Raw genomic sequence first — 24,726 nt, 5'->3', positions numbered from 1 at the left:
CCTATTGATGTATCACAATCTGTTCTCTTTACCTACTGATGTAACACAAACTGCTCCCAAACTTAGCAGCTTACAACAATGAATATCTTACTCTTTCACAATGTGGGAATCAGAAATTTGGGCAGGCTTCTGAGTGATTTTTCTGGTCCTCATGGCATCAATTGAGGTCACTTGGCGGTATTAAACTGATGAATGGGCTAGTCTGGAAGTACACTGTCCAGTTCAGTAGCCACTAGCCACATGTACCTACTGACCACTTGAAAGGTAGCTCATCTTAATTGAGATTTGTTGTAGGTATAAAATATCCACAAGATTTTGAAGATTTAGTACAGAAAAAAGAATGTAAAATATCCATTAATAGGGCTTCCCTGGTGGTGCAGTGGTTGAGAGTCTGCCTGCTGATGCAAGGGACATGGGTTCGTGCCCCGGGTCGAAAAGATCCCACATGCCGCGGAGCGGCTAGGCCCGTGAGCCATGGCCACTGAGCCTGCGCGTCCGGAGCCTGTGCTCCGCAACGGAAGAGACCACAACAGTGAGAGGCCCGCATACCGCAAAAAAAAATAAAATAAAATCCATTAATAATTTTTATATTGATCACATGTTGAGATTATAATATTAGGTATATTGGATTAAACAAAACATATTATTAAAATTAATTTCATCTATTTCTTTTTGAATTTTTTAATGCGGCTACTAGATATTTTCAAATTACGTATGTGGCTTGCATTATATTTCTGTTAGACAGTACTGATCTAGAGCAAGGGTCAGTATTTTTTTTTCCATAAAAGGCCAGATAGAAAATATTTTCAGCTTTGCAGGCCATATGGTCTGTGTCACAGCTACTCATTTCGACCATTGTAGTACAAAAGCGGTCATAGATAATAATTAAATAAATGGGTACGGCTGTAGTCCAACAAAACTTTATTTGTAAAAATAGGTGATAGCCTGATTTGGTCTTCACGCTGCAGTTTGCTGACCTCTGATCTAGATGATTCAAGGTTTTATTCACATGTCTGGTGGCTTGGCAGAGATGGCTGGAAGGCTGGGTTCAGCTGGGTCTATTGACCCAAACACCTACACATGGCCTCTCCAGCATGGTGGTCTCAGTAGTGGGACATCTTACACGAGTATTCCAAGAAAGACAGAAGCTGCAAGGCTTCTTTTGACCTAGCCTCAGAAATCCTAAACATCCCTTCTAGTGCACTCTATTGGTCAAACAAGCCTCTAAGCCCAGCCCAGACTCAAGAGAGGAGATTAGCAAAGACTATGTGTCCATCTTTAATCTATCACAACATTCTTCCTATTATGGGCCCTCAGAGTACCATGAACCTCTCTTCTGTAGCACTTGTCACCATTGTAATTTTACATTTATTTGTATGGTCATTATCCTGCTCCTCTGCTAAACTGTAAGCAACCACATGAAGAGGAGTCCTTTCTGGTTTTGCTCATCATTCTATTCCCAGCACCTAGCACAAGGCCTGGCTTCCTAACTATTTGTTAAATGAATGAATGACATTAGGGCACAGCTTTTCAGCCAAGTAACTGTGCGAGTATATATCCCATATTTCTCCATTGCTCTCAAGCATATCATGAGACACCCTGTCAGAAGTTAAAATTCAGATATAGTCAAGTCCCAGCAACCTTCTTATTTTGCAGTTCAGAAACTTCGTAAAAAAGGAAATAAGCCTACCCTATTCCTCCCAGGGCCTCAGAGGTTATCACAGCTGCTCTAAAGGTAGAGCTTCTGGTGCCCTGAGAAGTGATTCATGCAGCACGTCACCCCGAGGCCAGCCAAAGCCCCGGGCAAACTTGTCCTCCTCCTGGCCTTCACTCTCTTCTCACCTGGCTGGCTGTGCCCATCCAGCACACCTGGCTTGTCCAGTCACAGTTTGAGCTGGCAGAAGGCAAAGGGCCAGGGCCTGAGCACTGGGCTGAGGCCCATCTAGTCCTCCCTCCACGGAGGTTGTGGCGTCTCCCACTTCGCTCGGAGCAAGGACTCTCGTATGTGCCAGGAGGAGATAAATGAGTCCACCTTCCACACTGGCCTGGAGCTTGAATGGTAGCTATTTGTGGACATTCTGTTTCTCTTTTTAATGCTGGGTCAGGGACCAAGGCCTGCAGATCTTTACACTCCCCCATAACCTCTAGAACAAGCCTGACGCCGAGCAAATTCACTACATGTTGGCAGGAGACGGTCTCAGTGAACACCTTCCTTAGACACCAGCAAACCTATCATCATTTTTCCTGGTGCCCTGATCACCACTAATAGTCTAGAAAAAGTTGAGAAATAGGGAACTTTTTTCGTGCTCCCCAACTTCTGCCTTGGAATCCTTCTCTCACTTCCTGAGTCATCATGTCTGTGCTCCCCTGTCCCACCCCATGGCTGGCCACCACTACACCACACCTCTGCATATTGCATTTGGCCTGAACTAGATCCCACATCCTCCTGCAGACCTGAGATGAAAAAGAGCTCTTCTTAATCCTCTCCTTTTTCTGCCCCAATACTTGTAGTTCCCTGAGCTCTTCTAGGTGAAGCTTAGCTGAAACACAGTAACATGTGTCTGGAGGTCAGCCCAGGCCAGGAAACTGATTACCTGTCTAGGGCTGGAATGGAGAGGAGCATCCTCCGCTGGGCACATAGTGGGTGCTCAAGCAATATTTGTGGACTGAATGGCAGCTCAGGACAGAACTTTTCCTGATACACAGGAACACTTATGTCTCCCTCCTGCCCGCAGCCCAGCCCGTCCCCCTGAGTGTCACACTCTGATTCCAGGAGCCACCGTCACACTTGGCCCCAGGGATGTGCTGCTCTCCTGTTGTCCTGAGAGGGTAGAACTGGGATCCTTTCACTGGGTCCTACAGCACATCTGAAACCAGCTGGAACTTTTAAAGGAACCACACCAGTGTTAAAAAGAACACAGTGAGTGACGGATGGAGACTAAATTTTTGGTGGTGAGCAAGCTGTAGTGTATACAGAAGTGGAAATATAATGTTGTATACATGAACCTTATATAATGTTATTAACCAATGTTACCTCAAAAGAATTTATTAAAAAGAATGCAAGGAGGCTGTGCAGGTTTAAATCCCAACCTTGGATCTCAACCTCTCAATCTCAATCTCAACCTCCAGGTGACTCGGAACATTCTTTAACCTCTCTGAAACTCCATTTCTTCATCTGTAACACGGGGAGAAATAATCTCACCTTGTTGTGGGGCATAATAATATACTTAGTCATTCAGCTGACTCTCACTCACATTCTATGATGGCCAGGTATGTAAAGCAAGGGAAAGTAGTGTCTGATGGGTACTTTTCTTTGGTTTCTGAAGTGAACCTCCAGCTAAATGGAAGCTACTCATTCTAGGTTTCTGACCAGTTCACACACCTACAGACTTTACTCTGCTCATAGCTGACAGAAATCTCCTCTCAGAGAATCCTCTCTGTAAATTCTTAGGTTCTTTCCTCTCCCATTCCCCTTTTTGCTCTCTCCCTCCAAAGCCTAGAGTGTCTACTTCTCAGGCCCCCTGGAAAAAGCAGTGACTCATAGTTGGGGTTAAGAGTTCATTGCACAGGAAGCAGTTACATTTCTGCTCTTCCTCAGAGCCGATGACATTGAAGAAAACTGGCTTCCTAAGTCAAGCCTCCACCCTCACGCACACTCCATGGCTAGAGGTGAGAGAAATTTTTTACATGGGGCATTTATACTGTATAAGAGAGAATCATGTCAATCTCAAGTGTTTTAGCCCTATATTTTAAAAGGGCCTCATAAACTAAGTGTCTAAAGTGTTGGCCAGGATGGTGGGCAGTCTCCAAATTAATGTTAGTGAAGTTTACTAGGAATGTCACTGTTGGGCCAGGATTTTGAGAACAAACATGATCTCTACCCCCCAAATCCATGAAGGGCTGAGATAGAAGTGTGGTAGGCTTATTCTGCATAGTTTGAGAGAACAACACCAGTATCAATGAGAGGAAATAAAGGAGAGGCAGCTTCTCCCTCGGGAAGAAAGAGTTTCCAAACAGAGAAGTCAGAAACGATGTTGACTTCCTTCTCATATCCAGTGCTCCTCCCCACTGCACGAATTACACGGACCATCTGTCCAGGATTTCCCAGGGCCATACCAATTTCATGTAATTGTTTGAACTAAACGTGATTCATTGGGCTTTCCTGGTGGCGCAGTGGTTGAGAGTCCGCCTGCCAATGCAGGGGACACGGGTTCGTGCCCTGGTCTGGGAAGATCCCACATGCCGCGGAGCAGCTGGGCCCGTGAGCCATGGCCCCTGAGCCTGCGCGTCCAGAGCCTGTGCTCCGCAACGGGAGAGGCCACAACAGTGAGAGGCCCGCGTACCGCAAAAAATAAATAAATAAAATAAAATTACAGTGAGAACCACCTCACACCCATTAGCATGGGTACTAAAGAAAAAAATACAGAAAATAACAAGTGTTGGCAAGGATGTGGAGAATTGCAACTCTCGTACATGGTTAGTGAGAGTGTAAAATGGTGCAGCCGCTATGAGAAACAATATGGTAGTTCCCCCAAAATTAAAAATAGAATTACCATATGATCTAGTAATTCCCCTTTCGAGTATATACCTGAAAGAAATGAAAGCAAGGTCTCAAAGAGATATTCGCACATCCATGATCATAGCATTATTCACAACAGCCAAAAGGAGGAAGCAGCTCAGATGTCCATCAACAGTTGAATGGATAAACAAAATGTGGCATATACATACAATGGAATATTATTCAGCCTTAAAAAGGAAGGAAATTCTGACATATGCTACAACATGGTTGAACCTTGAATACATTACGCTAAGTGAAATAAGCCAGATACAAAAAGACAAATATTGTCTGATTCTACTTACATGAGGTCCCTAGGGTAATCAGATTCATAGAGACAGAAGGTAGAATGGTGGTTGCCAGGGACGAAGGGGTGGGGGAGAGTATGGAGTTAGTCCTTAACGGGTACAGAGTTTAATTTTGGCAAGATGAAAGAAGTTCTGGAGATGGGTGGTGGTGATAGTTACACAATAATGTGAATGTGTTTAATACCACTGCACACTCAAAAAATGAGTAAGATGGTAAATTTTATGTGTATTTCATGACAACAAAAAATTTTTAAAAATTACACTGAGATGTCATTTTAACCTTCCCTATTGATAAAGATCGCAAATTAGCTTTTGTTGGCAAAAGCTACGTGAAACTAAGCACACTCATGTTTTGCTGCTGGGAGCATAAACATAAAATTTTAGGGGAGAACAATTTTTTCAGTATCTGTGAAGATTAAAATTGCAATGACCTTTTGGTCAAGGCATTCTGCTTATAGGAAGACAGCTTACTCTCACATATGTGATTTGGCATATGATCAAGGTTTTTCATTGCAGCAGAAGATTGGAAAAACCTAAACGTCTATTGATAGGGGCTGGTAAAGTAAATTACTGCCATCCAATAAAATACACCAGAATAATATGCGACTGTTAGAATACGGATACTCAGTACATGCGGATACAGAACAATCTCCAGGGGAGTGGTTAGTGTGCAAAACTGCATTATAGTATGCTAACAGTTGTGTTTTATAATAAAATGAAAAAAAATATGGGTATAAGTTTTCATTTCGTTTTGTCTAAAATAACTTCAAGTAGAGGCAAGAAACTGCTAACAGGTATCAGTGGTCACTCCAGTTATTACTATGGGGGAAAATCAGACTGCTAGGGGGCAGGGTTGGGAGTGAGTTGCTTCCCACTATTGATCACCTTTACATTTTAAATTTAGTAACATGTGCAGGTATGATCTACTAAAATTTTTTTAATTAAAAATGAAAGGTTATAGCCCAGAAGGGAAGAAACAGACACCTTTGGCCCAAAGCTGTGTGCTGGGTGCTATGGGAAAAGAAAGGAAGGGTGTCTAGCCTAGCCCAAAGTCATCAGGGATGGCTTCTAGACAAATCACCCCTAAGAAAGAAATTTCTGCTATTGCATCAGGAATAGTTACATACTTTCCCCTGAGCATTGGTGTGTTTTTATCTCATGGACAGATCCGTAAATTAATTCACCAATTAGGTTTACCTTTTCTCTTTGGCTGTTAAAAAAGCTACAAGCCAAACTTGTGACCCACACCATGCAAAGTGGGCAGAGTTCTATGGTAAGCATTTGGCATTTGCCTTGTACTCGGCTCCACTTTATATTCCTGCATTTGGTTTGCTTTTCCCGTTTGCAATGTTGGTCATCTTTCCTATTCTGTGCTTCCCTGTAAGCCACTCTACAGCCCTTTTGGTCTAAGTTGGGGTAAGTGGGTGAATGAAGAAAGACAGAGGGCAGGAGAGTTAAAAAGAGAGGATGGAGTTTATAGAGCAATGCCTGTCATTTTCCTTGGCTCCATCATATAGATTAAGTGAACACTCTAGTGCAGTGGTTCTCCAAGTGGGGTCCTTAGACCAGCAGCATCGCTATCACCTGTGAGGTTGTTAGTCATGGGCTTCACTCAATCTACTAAATCAGAATCTCTGTGGACAAGGCCCAGGAAACTGCTTTGACATGCCCTCCAGATGATTTTTGTGCACAATAAAGTTTGAAAACCACAGGGAAGCCAAAGAAAAATTGATTTCTGAACATAAATACTTTCTATTTGCCCCGCCATACCCATTTATTGGTCAAGATAAGTAGTGCTAGCTACTGCAGTAAACAACTCCCAAAATTTCATTAGCTGAACACAATAACGTTTTATATTCTGCTCATGTCACAGCCCAATATAGATCACTGTGGGGTGTTGAGAGCTGTTTTATTAATTTGTCCAGCAAACCAGCTTCTTTCATAGTGAGGCTTTCCATCTTCTAGGCCCTTGGACTCCTCCTCTGGAGCCTCTGCATCCAAGAAGGCAGGGGAAGGAGGTAAGAGAGAGGCTTTAGTGCTGCTGTATCTGGAAGTAACACCTGTCACTTCTGCCCACAATTCCATTGGCCAAAAACCAGTCACATGGCCCACCTAACATGGGGTGGGGGGGACTGGGAAATAGAGCGTGTCTGTGGGGTTAGGAGGAAAAGAAAATGGCTTTGGTGTACATACTGTTTGATCTCTGCCACACCCATGGGCCTAAGTGAATTTCAAACTCCACTTGTTATATTTTGGTTTTTGGTTTCATTTTCTAATCAAGTTTTATCTCTCTTTTTTAACTTTAGCACCATGGGACTGAGAAACACTCTCGTTGTGATGGCCCTCCTGCTGTCTGGTAAGCACCCTCGGGGCTTTATAAAGTCCTAGAATCCTCCCACTCTCTCCCGATGAACCTGACCTCCAAGCTGGGGTTTGAGATTTGATGGGTTTTACTCACTTTCTATTCAGCGTTCACAATACCACATGCAAAAGACTTTCATGGAGAAGAAGGAAGTATCACAATCGAGAACAAGTATCTCAGCTGATGGCAGGCCCAGCCTGAGATGGAGCCCTACACCTTCTGTCGTCTCACACCCGTGGTCCTGGATGCACAGAGGAGGGTAGCCTGGCCTGTCCATTGGTGCCCAGGGAGCTGAGGGAGGGTCCCTACTCTGACACGCCTGAGGCTTAACTCTTCTGCTCCTCTGTCCCCACTTCTGCATTCTCACACTTTTAGGAAATGGCTGACAGGCTTCTAGAAGTCTCCTTCCACTAGCGATCATTGTTTTTCTCGTTCCCTACCTTCCCTCTCCCCCCCAATCCACTGCCCTCCCCACCAGCCCGTGCCCATAGATCATAGTTGGCACTGATTACTGGGAGGATCAAGAAACCCAGCTCTGCTACCACCTGCTTCAGTGAGCCTCAGCTAACTGTATCAGCTGATTTACCATCAAGCTAAGGGACTAAGCTTCAGGGCTCCTACTTGCACAGCTCTTTCCAAGCCCCTCCGAGACCCCAGGAGGAGCCCTAACAGTGCGGTCCTGTGTCTTAAGCCTTAGTAAAATTTTCATTAATAAGATATTTTAACCACAATAAGTTAAGACCACTGTCTCTTTCCACTGCGACTTTTCGACTTTTCTATCACATTCTCCCCATGTTGAGTGGCACCGTAGTGGCCATGGGCATTTTGTTTTGTGTTCTGTATTCTTTTTCTGAAAGAGCTCTTCCCCCTCAGAAGAAATTTTAGCAGTGTCAGGCCTCACAAAACTCAGACCTTCCCTGTTTACTGATCTCTTTGAGTTTCAGTTTCATCTGTAAACTGGGGTTGGCCGAGGTTCCTGCCGCCCATCCTGCGACTGGGTGCCTTTAGTTTCTCCTGGCCCATCCCCTTCCTGCTGCTTGTTTTCCCCACCCTTAGCACCGAGAGGGAAGGCATCTGGTCCTGGTGTGGGGCAGACGTGGAGGGGGAGCCCAGCCTGCTGTTTGGCTACAACGGCACACAGGCTGCCCCTGACTAACTGGCCCGGCCACGAGCTTACCTCCTTCTGATAGCCACACACCAGGCCCTTGGCCACTGTCCTTGTCCCTGCTGTGGGTAAAAGGAGTCAGGCTACAAGGAAGAGATGCTCCCTCAGATTGATGCTGGCTGGGACAGGCCTTTTGTGATGTGTTTTCTGTTTAGCACCTTGGAGCTTGTTGGGTCTGTGCTATACACGTGCTGCCTGATCTATAGATGGGCTAACTGATCACTTTACTGACTTAGGTCATAACAGCAGCTTCCACCTCCCAGCACCAATATGACCTGTTACTCTAGCTCTTGGGGAGGTAGAAGTGATGTGTGAGCAAGAGCAAGAGAGAAAGGGGATAAAACAAAGCTTTGCAGGACATTATCCAGCAAGAACCCCTTCCTATCCCACTTCTTATTTATTTGACAAATACAGAGATGTAGTGCTTACTTTGTGCCAGGTACTGTTCTAAGCATCTTATAAATATTAACTCAAACGTCACCATAACTCTCTGCTTTAGGTCTTGTTATATGATTCCCCATTTTACAGCTGTGCAAACTAAAGCCCAGAGAGGTTCAGTAATTTGCCTAAGACAACATTGCTAATAAGTGGCAGAGCCTGGATTCACACCTAGCAGTATAGATTCAGCCTCTCTTCACTTCACCTTGACATTATGCTGTTCCTCCTAACTCTTGCTAGGGAACTCTCCATAATACTAGGATTTGTCCCTTGGGGACTCAAACAACTTTGATAGATAATGTGGCTTGTGCCTTAGTCAAGTTCACAAGTTCCCCACCAGGTCCATCCTCCACCTTCCCAGCAGCTGACACCTTAGCTGTCCCTACAGCTCGGGCCCTGGCCCTTCTCATACAGTGACCAGCCCAGCTTTTATGACTTGGGAGAGAAGAAAGAAAAATGTACCAGATACTTGGATACCTGGATACTTCCTAAATTCTAAAAAGAGAGTTATCAATATTGAAACTTTAAAAATAACTCCCCCAAACGGAAGTCATTTAAGCTTTATGGTGGTGAGAGAATAGTAGTTATATTTTTGGCAGTAGAAATTTTAAGTGGGATAGGAAAATGGTGACACCTGATTGGAAGATAACATTGCCAATACTTAACACACGATTAAAAATAATAAAACAGATTTCATTCTTTTTTAAAGAATGGAAAAGAATCTATTTGAATTTTATCTTTCTTCTCAGGGCACATCTCTGCTTGCTGGGCTGGCAAGCAGTGACCTGCCCATAGGCAGGAATCCAAAGGGAGAAAGGAGATGCAATTGACCCAGATAATCCACGGCAAAAATGCAGGGCTGAATAATTCATTTGACAGCAGAGATAAAACAGGACAGTGAAATAATTCTGTGTCTCCTTTTTCCTCCATATGTTTTGTGTCCTCCCCTAGTCATGGAAATCAGACATTATAGTTGCTGCCCTGGCCCATGAGGCGAAAATTGGACGAGAGTTTAAAACCTAAAAGGGCGAGAGGGCAGCCATGGCCTTGCAGAATTAGGTTATAATTTGTGCTTTGTATTCATAAAGCCAAAGGAATGTTGAAGTGCCACTTGCAAAGACACCTCTAACTGTCCAGCTCTGTTGGCTGCTACCCAGCACCTCCAGTAGCACTTAAAGCTGGAGTCAGAGTGGTGTTTGGAAAATCAGTAGCTCACGTATCAGGAGGAAGTTTCTTCCTAGTTTGACTCTTTATGGTTGCTCTTATTGTCTGGGGGTTTACTGGGTCCTAAGGCTTCTCATTTCTCTTGAACAATACCTCTGGTTCAATTAATGTACCAGGAGTATAGTTGGGGGTCTTCATTCACTTTAAGATTTACATAAAATTGGCTCAAACCCTCATTTCGTATCTTGTGTAAGGGTCTACTCTTTCCTCCCAGGTTTCTGCAGGTGCCTACATGGGTGGCTGCATGAGGATTATGTTTATATGATTACTTTGACTCCCACTTCCTGTTGCTGTTGATAGTTGTCACTATAATCACAGAGGTGAATAGATAGATAGTTCAGACGTAATTCCCAAATTCCCAAAGAACTGTCATGGAGCCTAGTAGTTCTCCTATTGGAGTCACCCCTTTATGTTAAGGTACTGTCTCAGAGGCCTTTGAAATAGATGTTTGCTCCCCAGTAGGGAGTATCTTACTTCCGAAGTAGTGGATCATTTTAGTATTTAGTAGGTTCCAGAGAGAATGGGCTGTCAGACAAGTTAATTTAGTGGAAGATGGTCACTGAATAGGATAAGTAGAGGGCTGATTGGGAGCACGAGTGAAATTTGTAGGGAACAGAGAGGCTCCAATGGCAAACAGACTACTTTGGGAAGCAGCAAGAGTTTGAGAGACTGTGGCTTGTTTTTACTCTGTGAGAGATCTTAATACCATTTCCAGAGTATGCAACTCGGGATTTTGGCCCCCTCGGTACTGTTAAGATTTACAGAAACAAAAACACTTGTAGCCCTTCCTTTATAGCCATTGCCAGTCACAGGGCCAAGTTCCAGGACCTCAAAATTATGAAAACTCTTTCAACAGTCTCTAAGAGTATTTACCCATTCTTGGTTTCATTTTCACTCTTTCTTTCATTCATTCTCCCTATAGATGTCTCCATTAAAAAGTAGTCAGCTCCCTCCACTACTTAAAAATCACTCCTCTGGGACTTCCCTGGTGGTCCAGTGGTTGGGACTTTGCCTTCCAATGCAGGGGGTGTGGGTTCGATCCCTGGTCGGGGAGCTAAGATCCCACATGCCTCACAGCCAAAAAAACGAAAACATAAAACAAAAGCAATATTGTAACAAATTCAATAAAGACTTTAAAAATGGTCTACATCAAAAAAAAACCTTTAAAAATATAGAAAATAAAAAAATACATAAAAATCACTCCTCTGGTCCTTACTACAGTGTAACAGACAAGAGAGTAAAATTAGTTATATATAGTTGTGACCACAATATATAGGCAAATCCCTGAATATGTTCTATTCAATATTGTTTCATACACACTTTCTCATGTTTCTAAATTCTTTTCATTTTTATAATTTTTGAAATTGTATTAGTCCAGTGGGTTGAAATGCTGTAATTTGCTTTATTTGAATGTGTGTGTGTTTTACTCATTCAGAAGTTATTGCCCCATTGTCTTCTTTGGTTTATGGTTGCTAAGGAGCTTTCATTGTAACTGTCATTGTTTTATAGGTATTCTTTCTTCATTTTTTTAAAGAATGAAAAGATTCAATTCTTCTTCTTTGTAAATTTGAAAAAATATTTTATGCTTTTTGTTTATCAGCTTCACCACAACATATCTAGGTGTGGATTTATTCTCATTTATCTTACTCGGTACTTAGAACACACTTTTGATCTGAGGACTTGCGTCTTTTTCCATTTTGAATAGTCACAATCTTTATCTCTTTAAATATTGTTTCTCTACCTTTCCTCGCATTCTCTTCTTCTAGAAAATACTACAGCTTCTCAGACTAACTCCCCTTGACTCTTAACTTGTTCTTCCACACTTTTATTTCTTTCTCCCTCTGTGCAGTACACCAGTCAAGGATCAGGTGGATCAGCACAGACACGGGGGTTCTTCTCACTGTTGAGGGAGCCCCAGACAAAAGGCTCCAGCAGTTTTATGGACCCTGGGGAGAGGTGGAAGGGAAGGATGAGGGGAAAGGGCTAAGAGTAGAAATACTGAGTCAGCTGGGGAAAAGTAATTCTCCATGGGGAAAGTGTCTCCAAGGTCCTCCTTCCCTCCTACCATAAGGCAGCTTGAGCAGAAGCATCTGAAGAAGACCTCTGCCCAAGGCCCCAATAAAGAAACTGAGGAACGAAAGTGCCTGGGCTACAAATATAAATATGTGAAAGAGCGTGACTGGCCAGTGACGGGGCCGAGTCCTTGACTGCAACTCCCTTCAGAGACTGCAATGCCTTCTTGGCTGTGCAACAAGAGTGAAGGGGGGAGGTCTTGAGATAGAATGTGCCTGGCATTTTGGAGGAATGGCAAGGAAGCCAGTATGGCTGGGGCAGAGTAAGTGAAGGGAAGAGGTCTGAAAGGAACCAGGGGCCAGATTACATAAGAATTTGTAGGTCATGGGAAGGATTGGGGGTATAGTTCTCAGTGTGATGGGAAAGGATTTGGATATAATTTTCAGAGTGGTGGGAAGTCACCAGAGACTTTCGAACAGGAGGGTTATACCATCTGAGACATATTTTAAAGGATCAATTGGGCTTAAGGAATTAGATTTGTGGGCAAGGGTGGAAGTAGGGAGATCAGTTAGGAGGCAATTGCAACTATCTAATCAAGAGGTAATGGAGTCTTGGCCTAGGGTAGTATCTGCAGATACAGTGAGAAATATTCCAATTCATAATATATCCCAGTGAGGTGGGAGAATTGATGGAGTGGTGGTAGAAGAAAGAATGAAATGAAAAGATAAGAGGTGGTGGTCACAAGGTGAGATGCTTGATATTGAGAGTTTTTATGGGGTGCAGTGGTAACAATAGGGTCTGGGGTCTGGTCCAGGGAAGAAATGGCTGGGGTAGAGTGGGCGACAAGATATTGGAGGAAAGGAGGACAAGAAACTGAGAGGCTAGGCACTGTGCGCAAGAGACCGAAATTGCCTAGGCAAGGGAAGTGATGGAGAAGCCAGGTGCCTAGGAGGAGATGGATACTGGGAGCAGTGGGTAGTGTAATCTGATGGCTTGCACTTAACAGGAGCTGAATTTTTTGGCATGTAATGATGTGTTTTACATTTTACATTTTACATTATATGATGCTCCATATATTTTAATAGATCGTATTTCATATAACATATAGTATAGTTCTATATTTTATAAAATATACACATTATATATCTATAATATATAAATATACATAATTGTATACACATTATATTTATATCTATAGTGGGATCCATGGTGAGCATGAGATCAAAGCAAAGCTAATCTTAACAGAAATACCATATCAGCCATGAAAACTCCTGGAGAACCATCCCTGCCCTAGTCACCATTTAAGGAGTGATGAGAGAAAACTGACCAGGATGTCAGAGGTTGGGAAAGAATAGAGTTTCAGAAGGAGAGATGGCCAACAGTGTGGCATGCGACAGCGTGGTCAGAGATGATGAGGTCTGAAAAGTGTTCTGCGTTTGGCAGTGGGGGGAAGCCACTGACAACATCTGCCAGGGAAGTTTCAGCACAGAGGTGGGGACAGAGGCTGGGGGTGGAGGCAGCAATCTCCACTTACTCTTTCAGAGAGTTGACTAGAGTCTGTCATACAGAGTGAAGTAAGTCAGAAAGAGAAACACAAATACCGTATGCTAACACATATATATGCAATCCAAAACAAAAAGGTCATGAAGAACCTAGGGGCAGGATGGGAATGAAGACACAGACCTACTAGAGAATGGACTTGAGGACACGGGGAGGGGGAAGGGTAAACTGGGACAAAGTGAGAGAGTGGCATGGACATATATACACTACCAAATGTAAAACAGATAGCTAGTGGGAAGCAGCCACATAGCACAGGGAGATCAGCATAGAACAGGGAGATCAGCTCAGAACTGGGAGATCAGCTCTGTGCTTTGTGACAACCTAGAGGGGTGGGATAGGGAGGATGGGAGGAAGACGCAAGAGGGAAGAGACATGGGGATGGATGTATATGTATAGCTGATTCACTCTGTTATACAGCAGAAACTAATACACCATTGTAAAGCAATTATACTCCAATAAACATGTTTAAAAAAATAGGAGAAAGAGAAACTAAAAGCAGTAGCAGAGGGTACTGCTGAAGTAAGTGCTGTGAGGAAGGGAGAGGGTGGTGAGCAGGGCGAGCAGCTCAGAGGCCAAGTTAAGTGGAACTACAGACTACCAATTTGTAATGTCACCAGCCTGATCAACTGCATAATTTCCTCCAGGAGTGCTCAAACATTCAGTCATAAGGAACAGATATGCAGATCAAAAGTAGATTGCTCTTGGGATGAAATCTGCACAAAGGGGCAAGTTTATTGAAGTTGCTTGCAAGAGAATGATTGAAAAAATATTCTATCACTGTGCAAACAATATGACCGCCACCAGCCACATGTGGCTATTTAAATTTAAATTAGTTAAAATTAAATAAGATGGAAATTCAGTTTCTCAGTCATACTAGCTACCTATTAAGAGAGTGCTTTTGGAAAGCACTGCATTATAGGGTCTAGACTGGACAGAGCTGAGGTCTTAATAAAGTTGAAGAACAGATGTAGGTAGAATCAAGAGCAAATCTTGGTGGAAAATATCTTGTGGACAGAGATTGGTATATTGAGGTTTAAGATTCTAGGGGCAGAGGTGTTCTTGGTGATAAGGTTTAAGATTATGTCATGGGAAAGGGGCTGCTGAAATAGCCTGTGGATGAAGATCTTTGAAGTGGGAAAGATCAAAGAACTTTGAGGCAAGGGTGTTGGTAAACTCATCCATGCCAAAGTCACCCAATTTGATAGGAATAACTGATTGGAAAGAAAGACCTTGCATCTAATGCCAAAAATCTTCAGTGAGCAAGGAAGTAGTGACAAATGATTAGTAGCTAACAGCAGTGAGGGAGGAGAACACCTCAAAAGGGGAAGAGTGCTGCTCAAGGTCCCTCTGATGTGTGATAAAACAAGCAGCGGCTGGAGGCATGCGACGTTCTTTGGGTTGGGCCAGATTTCAATGAAAGCACAACCCTGGGGGAAACATTTGATGAAGAGGTTGAAGACATAGAGGAGTTTATTACAATGGAATGAGGCTTCCATAGGGCCTAGTAAAGCTCTGGAGGAAGTTTAGTAAAAGAAGGGAAATTCATGAGTACAGATAAGCATAGTAATATGAGGCAGATATGACCCTAGAATACATAAGACATGCATGCGGGGTAGTAGCTGGGGAAGACTGAAGTCCCAGGTGGGGTCAGAGACCTCACAAAGTTAGAAGACTGTAGTTTTTGTCTGACAGCCAAACAGTTTCTTGCTGATGACGTCCTCAAGTATCCTTTGAAAGAAATGTCTTCAGCTGATTAGGGAGGTGTCTAGATGGATTCTTGAGTGCCTAGCTCCTAACATCATCATAGCAACCAGTTTTAACTAGACCCAGACCATTTCTATGACTCAAGTGCTAGGAAAGAGAGAGAATCTCAATGCTTACCCTCCAGGGGAGCCCAGCAAGTCCCGTAGCTGGGTGGCCTAAGGTTTAGGGTCATAACAGGGGAGGCCTGAAGCCACTTAGAAAAAACGGACTTTGAGCTAAGTTTTCCCATATCATCAGAGAGGCAATTAGCATACGTAGCTCTAAGTGATGTCATGGAAGCCAGTGGTTGGCGAGGAACTATGGAGTAAGTTGTGAAATACTTTCAGTTCCACTCAGAATGGACTTCAGCGTGATTTCCACCCCAGGGTGAAGAGAGAGGGTTTGGGGAAGGATGGATGGAAACAAATTTTTCTTGTTCCGTCATCTCTCTATTCCACTCTGGAGGCAGAGATAGAAATACTCTATTGCAGCTTCTCAAACTGGAGATCTGTTAAAAATGCAGATTCTGACTCAGAAGGTCTGGAGTGGGGCCAGGGATTCTGCATCGCCTTGGGGATGCCGATGCCTTTAGAGCACAGACCACACTTTCGGTTGGCAGGTGAGAGGGGAGCAGTTACATGGGTGGAAGAAAAATTCCATATAATCTTTGGGAGAGGGAGCCTGGGTCTTGGACCCCTCTGTGAGTGGAGAGAGTGGGTGGGCAGGAGAAGAGGCTCTGTGAGGCTCTGTAGAGAAGCAACCCTAAGTCAGGAAGACAGAAGAAGCCAAAGGCAAAGTCATTTCCAGGCCAGAGGCACTGCTGAATAATAACATAATGGTGACTGTTAACTGGCAGAATTTTCAACTATGTGTTTGGTTTCCCCACTAGGCCATCTGCTCTATATCATATGGCAAGTTAGTCATAAAACCAGCATGAGTTTCCCCAGAGATAGTTGCTAGAAGCTTTTACAGTAGGTGACACACTTACATTATCATTCAGAGTTTAGCAGAGGAGTAGCAGCACCCCAGGAGTGCCTGATAAGTAGTTACTGAACACAGTAAGACTTCTTTAGGTCCCCCTTTCGCTGTTCCAGGTACCCAGGTAGATTTTCCCGCCTCCCTCCAATATGGGAATGCATTTTGTACAGACTGTACTTTCTGCTTTCAAGAGCTTCACAGGCTTCTAGTGAGCGTAATGCAATAGGCAGTGATTCAAACTTGTGCTGACTCTCCCTGATGCCTGGAGTCCCTTCCCATAGAGTTCAAGACCACCCCAGGCACCCACCCCCTTGATTATGGTTCTCACTGGGCCACTCTGCACACAGTTCAATTTCACCAAGTGCATGTCACTGTTATTTCTCTTCTACTCCCTCTTAGAAGAGAACCCTATTGATCAGATCAATTTAATTTCTCCTGCCATCCCTCAAAGAACGCCTCAGATAACTCCTCTCATCTCCCTCACCAACCTGCTTCTCCTTTCCTCCTTAATGTCAACATCCCTTTACTGAAGTCTGGAATGATGAAGCTTTACTTAGAACCCATCCTAACTCCCTCCCCAAGGTGGCGTCTAACTTCATATTAACTAAGAAACAGCATTTCTCCCCTAACCCTGCACTTCTCACTCACCACTACTTAATTTCTTGGCCGGGTCTCAAGTAATTCTGTGATCCAGAATAGGTCCTACAGAAACCCTACAAGCAATCACATTTAAGGAGTGAGGAGACCCAAATCCCTCCACAAACCCCAATATGCCCTCAGGGATGAAAGCATTTCTCTGAACTCTCCCAGCACATTCTCCAGGGGTTGAAAACATTTCCAAAAGCAATGCGTCCTGGGCAGAGCAAGTCTGTGGTACCTGGGGATTCCCCAGTACTCCAAAAGTACATCCTCACCTTCCCATTTATGATTCATTTCCAGCATTTCATTCATGTACCTTAAATGGTCTTCGACCACCACAATCCCAAAACAACCATCAAATCTGCCCAGTTCTCTTTCTGATCTCCGAAAGAGCTTAGAGAGGTCACAGAATAGAGGCCTTGGTTGACCATTTGTGTCATTTCCAAACTGTTTTTACCCTTGGGAGAGCTGGCCATGGGAGCAGCAGTCATGAGGGAAAGTCTATAAAGGGAACTATTTGAATTTCAAAGATATTAGTCACCGTGATCCCCAGCTACCGAGGCATAATGAAAGGAGGGATATCGGAACTCTTTTCACCACAGCAGGCCAAGGAATAAGGGGATAGGGAGGGGAGATAGGGAGCTTTTGGTCATGGTGAAGAAGTAATGGAGCCTGTAACAGCTAGAGTGAAGAGGATCAATATTCAGATTATAGGGAAGTAACCAATGGGTGAATGAGTTGTCTAACTTTGCTGATTTTCTCTGTTCTCGGATTTAAATTCACAGAACCATAGTACTGGAAAGAACCTTAGAACATTTAGTCAACCCCTTCATTAAACAGATAAGGAAACTGAACCTCATAGGCGTTGCAGTTTGCACAAGGCCACCCAGTTAGTTATCAGTAGAGTGAGGACAAAAGCCCCTTCCTTTCTGCACATGCCAATGTGTATGCACAGTTCCAGAGTTTAATATCTACTTCTTCAAGATCATTACTGATAAGATAGCATCTGGGTATTGTATAAAGAGAAATGGAGTCTCTGTTTTTTTTTTTTCTTTCTTTCTTTCTTCCCTTTTGTGCCTCTTTCCCCACTGTCCACCTTTCCTTCTTTTAGGTGCTGCTTCCTTGGAAAGTCAGGCATTTTTCAATGAGACTGGAGACCTGCCATGCCACTTTCCAAACTCGCAAAACCTAAGCCTGGATGACCTGGTGATATTTTGGCAGGACCAGAATAAGTTGGTTCTCTATGAGCTGTACAGAGGCCAAGAGAAACCTCACAATGTTCATCCCAAGTATATAGGCCGCACGAGCTTTGACCAGGACAGTTGGACACTGCGACTCCACAACGTTCAGATCAAGGACAAGGGCTCGTATCAATGTTTCATCCATCATAAAAGACCCCAAGGACTGATGCCCACCTACCACATGAGCTCTGACCTGTCAGTGCTGGGTATGTAGCCAATGGCGCGTTCAGATCCGGGGACTTCTCAGATGAGACTGCAATAGGTGGGGGAGAGGGCCGCCTCGAGAGAGGCAGAGGACAGCCAATTCTGGGAAGCCCGTTTGAAGGGAGTGCGGGGCTTGGGAGGAGGGAACTAAAAGTCCTTCGTACTTTTTATAGTTTACTTCTGAATGATCTGTAAGAATCTGCTTTGGGGACCAGATAGAACTAAGGAAACCAAGGTAATGTGGCTAAGTGAAAACCATGGGTGATTTGGCCCTTGAGTTTATATGAACCATATAGGTCTCAAATCTCTTTTACATTCATTTTCTCCTTTAGTCCAAGAGTTCTCACCCACTAAATCTTTGCCTGGAGCTCCTACCAAGGGTGACAGCTGGCTGATTTGGGATTTCCCTTCGGCCTCCTGGAGGTTGCTTATGACTTGTTTGCGGCCCAACCATAAGCCCAGTAGACAGGAGGGAAATAACCCAAGGCACACAACCCGAAAGCTGACAAAACAGCTCCCTTGTTTTTCCAGGCCTTGAAAAACCTAAATGTCACTACAGACTTTTTAAAATTAAAATACAGTAAAATTATTTTTATTTTGGCGTACAGTTCTATTAATATGAACTTATGTATAGGTTTATATAACCAGCAATATAAACAGGATACAAATCATTTTCAGCACCCTAAAAAAATTTCCCCATGCTATGCCCTTATAGTCATACCCTCTCTATACCCATAACCCCTGTTTTGCAACTTATGGTCTTATCTTTGTGTGAATATCACATAAATGAAGTCACACAGTATGTAACCTTTTACGACCAGCTTCTTTTATTTAACGTAATGACTTTGAGAGTCATCCAAGTTGTTGCACGTATCAAAAATCTGTTCCTTCTTATTACTAAGTAGCATTTTGTTTATCCACTCAACCCATGGAAAGACATTGGGTTGTTTTCAGTTTGGGGCTATTATGAATAGATTTGCTGTAAAAAATCATGCACAAATTTTTTGTGTAAACGTAAGTTTTCATTTCTCTAGAGTAGATACCCAGGTGTGGGATTACTAGGTCCAGATTAATTATTGTTAATGAGGTTTAAAGTAGGTAACACCATGGCAATCTACCTTCCACCGGCCACATCACGTACAAGCAGAGCGCTTAAGGAGTAGTTGGATATAGCAAAACTTGTAACAATATCATGCGAATCACTGAAGTTTTAGAAACAATATACTAAATTATAAATTAGTATGTAGAACCTGCACAGTACCTACTGACTACAGAAGAAGAGCAAGGGATTTGGCTGGCAGAAGGAGCTAGCCCTCCTGTTGCTCAGAGAGCCCCTCCTGTTGCTCAGAGAGCACATCCTTGATTGGGGTCAGCGGGAAGTAAGCATGGTGGCCCCAACTCCATTCCTGAAAAATAAATGTGGGATCATTATGTGGCTCTCACCGTGGGCTGAGGCCCACAATTTAGACACCCTGAGGCCTGCCAGGTGTGCCCCCAGTGAGTTCCCAGGATACCTAGTTATTTGTTGTTCCCTTCTAGATACATCTAAATTTAAACTGATTTCTGTTTTTTTTTGTATCTCTATTCTGCATTCAGCTAACTTCAGTCAACCAGAAATAAATCTAATTCCTAATCAAACAGAAAATTCTAACATCATAAATTTGACCTGCTCATCTACACAAGGTTACCCAGAACCTCAGAGGATGTATATATTGGTAAAAACTAAGAATTCTACTACTGAGTATGACACTGTCATGAAGAAATCTCAAAATAATATCACAGAACTGTACAACATTTCTATCAGCATGTCTTTTTCCATCCCTCCTGAAACAAATGTGAGCATCTTCTGTGTCTTGCAACTTGAGCCAACGAAGACACTGCTTTTCTCACCACCTTGCAATATAGGTAAGCCTGACAGTTTCTTTTATCAGGTATTATACACAGATGGGTAAGGCAGATCATCCAGTGTCCCCTGCTTGCCAGGAAACCTCCAACTGGGCCATTTTCATACTGTTAGGAAAGACCCAGACAGAGGGCTCTTGTTTCATCTGAGTGCTACAAGGTCCAAGAGGCTATGAACCTATGCTGCTCTTGAGGAAGCACGTTCTTAGCCTTGACACTGGCCCAGTCTTTTGGGCTACCTTTAGATAGAAGATTCTGAAGCTTAGGTTAGAAGATGCCAGGATTTCTCCAGGCTAAAATTCTTCCACTCATTAAAACACACACACGCACACATTCATATATACATATAGCACTTGTTATGAGTACAAAACCATTCTAAACATTGTTGGTTTCAGGGGAGAAAACCAAAAGGTATAAGACACGCTCTCTGCCCTTCTAATAGAATCAGAACTCCACAATGGACACACATGGTAAATTGGATTGTAAAAGGACTGAATTAGAATCTAAATTATATCCCATGGAAATATACAACTAAATTTAAAAACAAGAGTGCCTGATAATAAGATTTATAAGCATTCAGAGATAGGCAAGTTCCTTGAGGGTCAGTGAAGGCTTCCTAAAGGACATGGGACCTTATATTACCATAACAGAAATAACTGGGCTTAATAAGTGTGATAAAGAGATGACAGGCACTCAAACTTGTGGTAGCTTCTGAAAAATTCTGAAACAGCATTCAGGCTTGGGAGGTGAGAGGGCCACAATCTATTAGCAGTACCTGCCATGGGCACAGGCAGTGGTGGCCATCAGCACACATGTGTCAAGGAAATATGCAGAAGCAGAAATGCTTGTGGCACGTTGACAGTGTAGTATGGGGGCCAATCCCACTGGGAAAGGGTTGAAACTAAGCCGTGTACACTAATAGGAGCCTGCCATTTTAAATTCCTGGCTTTGCCCTAGAATACATCCATACTTGAGACCCCACTTTTGAGGAGCAGTAATTGCAAGAGTCTCTCCTGCAATAAAGGCACTCTGTACCCACACTGCCTTCAACACTGCTTGCTCTGATCCTGACCCCTCCCCCCACCCATCTGCCTTCTGTTTGCCTTGGCCCCTCCTCCAACTCTGGCCCCTTGGTTTGCCCCCTCCTAAGGCATCCATCCAGCTCCTTGCTCCATCCTCTGGCTTTAATGCCTCCCCTCTCCTGGTGTTTCATTGTTCAAACATAACTTGGCCTCTTGATGCATTCTTACGGACAGCCCCTGGGGCCAGTCCCCACCAGTCAGCTTAGCTGTACCAGTGGGCCAGTCCCCTGTGCAGGTGCTGATTTCCTTCTGATCAGACACCTCTGACTCTTGACAGTTCAGTAGCTGGCGAGGTCACCCTGTCTGTCCTGGTTGCTTCCACTGTAGCCTCTCTTGACCTGATAGAAGCCTCTCCCATGCTGTCCTGAAATTTAGCACCTTCTTGGCACTGCCAACATCACCACACATGACACACCCTGGGGCTTTCTGCCATGACTCCCACAGGAGCAGAGCCTCGCCACCACTAGAGCCTCACCGTGGCTCACCTTTCTGCCGTTTCTCAGCCGCTGCCAAAACCTTCCTAGCTGCCGCCATGTTCAGAAATGTTTCAGCTCTAGCTGCCTCAGGAAAATGGGGCTAGATAAGATATAGGTTAGGCCCTGTGTCAAGGAATCTTTTGGGGTATCAAAAGGTAGCAGCCTCCATGTTAACAAGTATTACCCTCCTTCACTGGGATGCCAAACAGGTTCAAGTGAGATTAAACTGGGATAGACTCAAAAAGTGTTGAATGTGGCCTGCAGTACCAACAATTCCTTTTCTTAAGGTCCCAGAAACAGGGCATCGGTCCACAAAATGCCCCTAAGCTAATGGAAGGTCAGCTGGTCCTATTCTCCTGTAATTTGAGATTAACTACCAGACCTCTTCCCATAAATGTCTATAACATGGGCCACTCAGTCCTAATTTTTCCACCCAAAGCCTGTTTCTTAACTTCCCGTAAGTTTAGGAGTCCTTGTGCAAGGAAGTAAGTCCTGACTTCCCAGGAGCTGATTCTGACCCTGATCCTCAGGGCATGAAGACATATCAAAAGTTTTCCAGTAGGAGAGAGAGGCTGAACGCCATGCTTGAGGAAGTCCACCCAGACATCAGGGGAAAGAACAAACAAAGCTGGAGATGGGTGCCTGTAAAGAGGCTGCTATGTTTGTCCGGGTGACAGGTGTCTGGAGCCTGATTTAGAGATGATAGTGGATGGAGGAATTACTATAAGAGAAACGTCAAAACTTGGGGCCCAGGGCTTCCCTGGTGGCGCAGTGGCTGAGAGTCCGCCTGCCGATGCAGGGGACACGGGTTCGTGCCCCGGTCCAGGAAGATCCCACATGCCACGGAGCGGCTGGGCCCGTGAGCCATGGCCGCTGAGCCTGCGCGTCCGGAGGCTGTGCTCCGCAACGGGAGAGGCCACAACAGGGAGAGGCCACAACAGTGAGAGGCCCCTGTACCGCAAAAAACAAAACAAAACAAAACAAAACAAAAAACAAAAAAACTTGGGGCCTGACCACATAGGGGGCTGAGGAAGCCGGATGCTGCCCAGATGACTGTACCTTCAGAGCCTCAGTACAGGTACATTACCCAGATTCCAGAACCAAGGGCCAAGGTGACCCTCTTCTAGATCATAGTCATTGTCGTCTCAGTCTGTGGGAAGGGAAGGCAAGGCAGCTCAGTCCAGGCACTTGGTCAGAGTCGCTGGCTTGGTTCTCAGTCAGCTGCCGAGGCCCTGAGACTGGGATTTTCTATGGCCCAAATCAAGTGGATTTCAGGCTGCTCTGGCAGGAGAGCCCTGAGGAGATTCTGGCATGCAAATAAAGAGAAGAGCAGCAATTATAAAGCTTTTATAATCAACCTTCCTGGCTGATTGAAAACTTGGGTTCATTTTTAGATGCAAAGCCACCTGTGCCAAGCCCCCCTGTCCCAGACCACATCCTCTGGATTGCAGCTCTACTTGTAACATTGGTCGTTGTGTGTGGGATGGTGTTCTTTCTAACACTAAAGAAAAGGAAGAAGCCGCAGGCTGGCCCCTCTAAAGAATGTGGTGAGTCAGTGCGTGTCCTCTGCAGATTGCCACTTTGCAGCTAACTTCCCAATCAGCTGCCTTCTGGAGCTCGTTGGCTGAGCCCAGGCTGGCAAAAAGTCAGCAGGTGTTTGGAGGAAAAGGTTCCCTCAGGGTTTCAAGCCCATATGGACTCAGCAGCTGATAAGGTTGCCTGGATTTCCAGGAAAGGCAACACTTCTAACCTAAGGTTTACAAATGTACTTCTGGTTTCCAAACAAAGCTGATGATTCCTTGCCTTACCTACTTTATTTCATGAGGTTACTGTGAGAATTCAATGAAGTAAAATGGTGAAAACACTTCTAAATGTTCACGATTATGAACCTGATGATGTTCAAGCAGGAATGTTTGGTGGGAGAAGGGGAGGATTAGGTGACGATAAGATTTGCCTTCTCATCTCTAAGAGTCTCGGTTTACCGAGAAGTAAGTTAGATGAACTATTCCCCACTGACTTTAAAAAATAATATTAACTCATATGGATTACCAAGTAGTACATATCCATTACCAAATATACTGAAAATAAAAATCACCTACAGTTCTACTAGTAAGAAAAAATGATTATGCTGACTTTTTAGTGTATAACTTCCAGATTTTTCTATGTATTAACCCGTTATTTTTCCATAAGTGGGACAGTATTATGAGGACTGTTTTTCACAATTTGAATAATATAACAGGTACTGTTTTCTAACTTTTTTATACTAAATGTTGGAAGAATATTTTCAGTGTCACTAAGTATTATCCTACAGCATCATTTAAAATGGCTGCAAGATACTCCGTTATGTGGATACACCTTGATTTATTTAACCAAGTCCATATTGTGGGACAGTTGGGTTGTTCCCATAGTTTTGCTATTTTAAACAGCACTGCATTGAGCTGCCTCCCCGCTGACTTCTGTTGTAAAAATGCCCTGTGTTTAATGGGGGGCAAAGTGGTCCCTGACTTTATAAGAATCCCATGCCTGTTTGTGGTTTGGGCTGGTTTGGATGAAGTTGTAAGATAAGCTTGGACTTTATCTCAGTAACTGCCTCCAGTAAAAGTTTGGTTGGTGCTAATAATTAAGGTAAAACCTTCTTACTCGCTTATGGTAAAAAGCACAAGATGAGTAAGGCTTCTGGTCAGCATCTTAAGATTTCAGGGTACTGATTTTAAGATCCATCTAGAAAATAGACGGATGACATTAGCAGTCATTCATTTCATCCAGCTGTATTCCAAAAACAAGAAATTTAGGAGTGCTAATCCAGTTTCAATACATTAACACAAAGCTTATAGCA

The 24,726-nt window shown here is 43.9% G+C and overlaps 1 protein-coding gene across 5 annotated transcripts in view; it reads left to right on the top strand.

The window, feature by feature from the left end:
* The window catches only part of CD86 (CD86 molecule), a 62,838-nt gene that overhangs the window by 26,141 nt on the left and 11,971 nt on the right, over nt 1–24,726 (top strand). For 3 of the 5 annotated variants that reach the window (XM_019923337.3, XM_019923335.3, XM_019923336.3), the window contains exons 2-5: nt 7,170–7,219; nt 18,097–18,432; nt 20,027–20,335; nt 23,285–23,437. In XM_019923337.3, the coding sequence (XP_019778896.2) occupies nt 7,170–7,219; nt 18,097–18,432; nt 20,027–20,335; nt 23,285–23,437 (848 nt within the window). Of the gene's footprint in view, nt 1–3,595; nt 3,670–7,169; nt 7,220–18,096; nt 18,433–20,026; nt 20,336–23,284; nt 23,438–24,726 lie in introns of those variants that run through there. The other 2 variants (XM_033855769.2, XM_073804175.1) reach the window with 2 other exon arrangements.

The sequence above is a fragment of the Tursiops truncatus genome, chromosome 4, assembly GCF_011762595.2.
Source record: "Tursiops truncatus isolate mTurTru1 chromosome 4, mTurTru1.mat.Y, whole genome shotgun sequence".
NCBI lineage: Eukaryota > Metazoa > Chordata > Mammalia > Artiodactyla > Delphinidae > Tursiops > Tursiops truncatus.
Note: the sequence above shows the minus strand (reverse complement) of the source record. Positions and strands in the feature narration are given on the sequence as shown.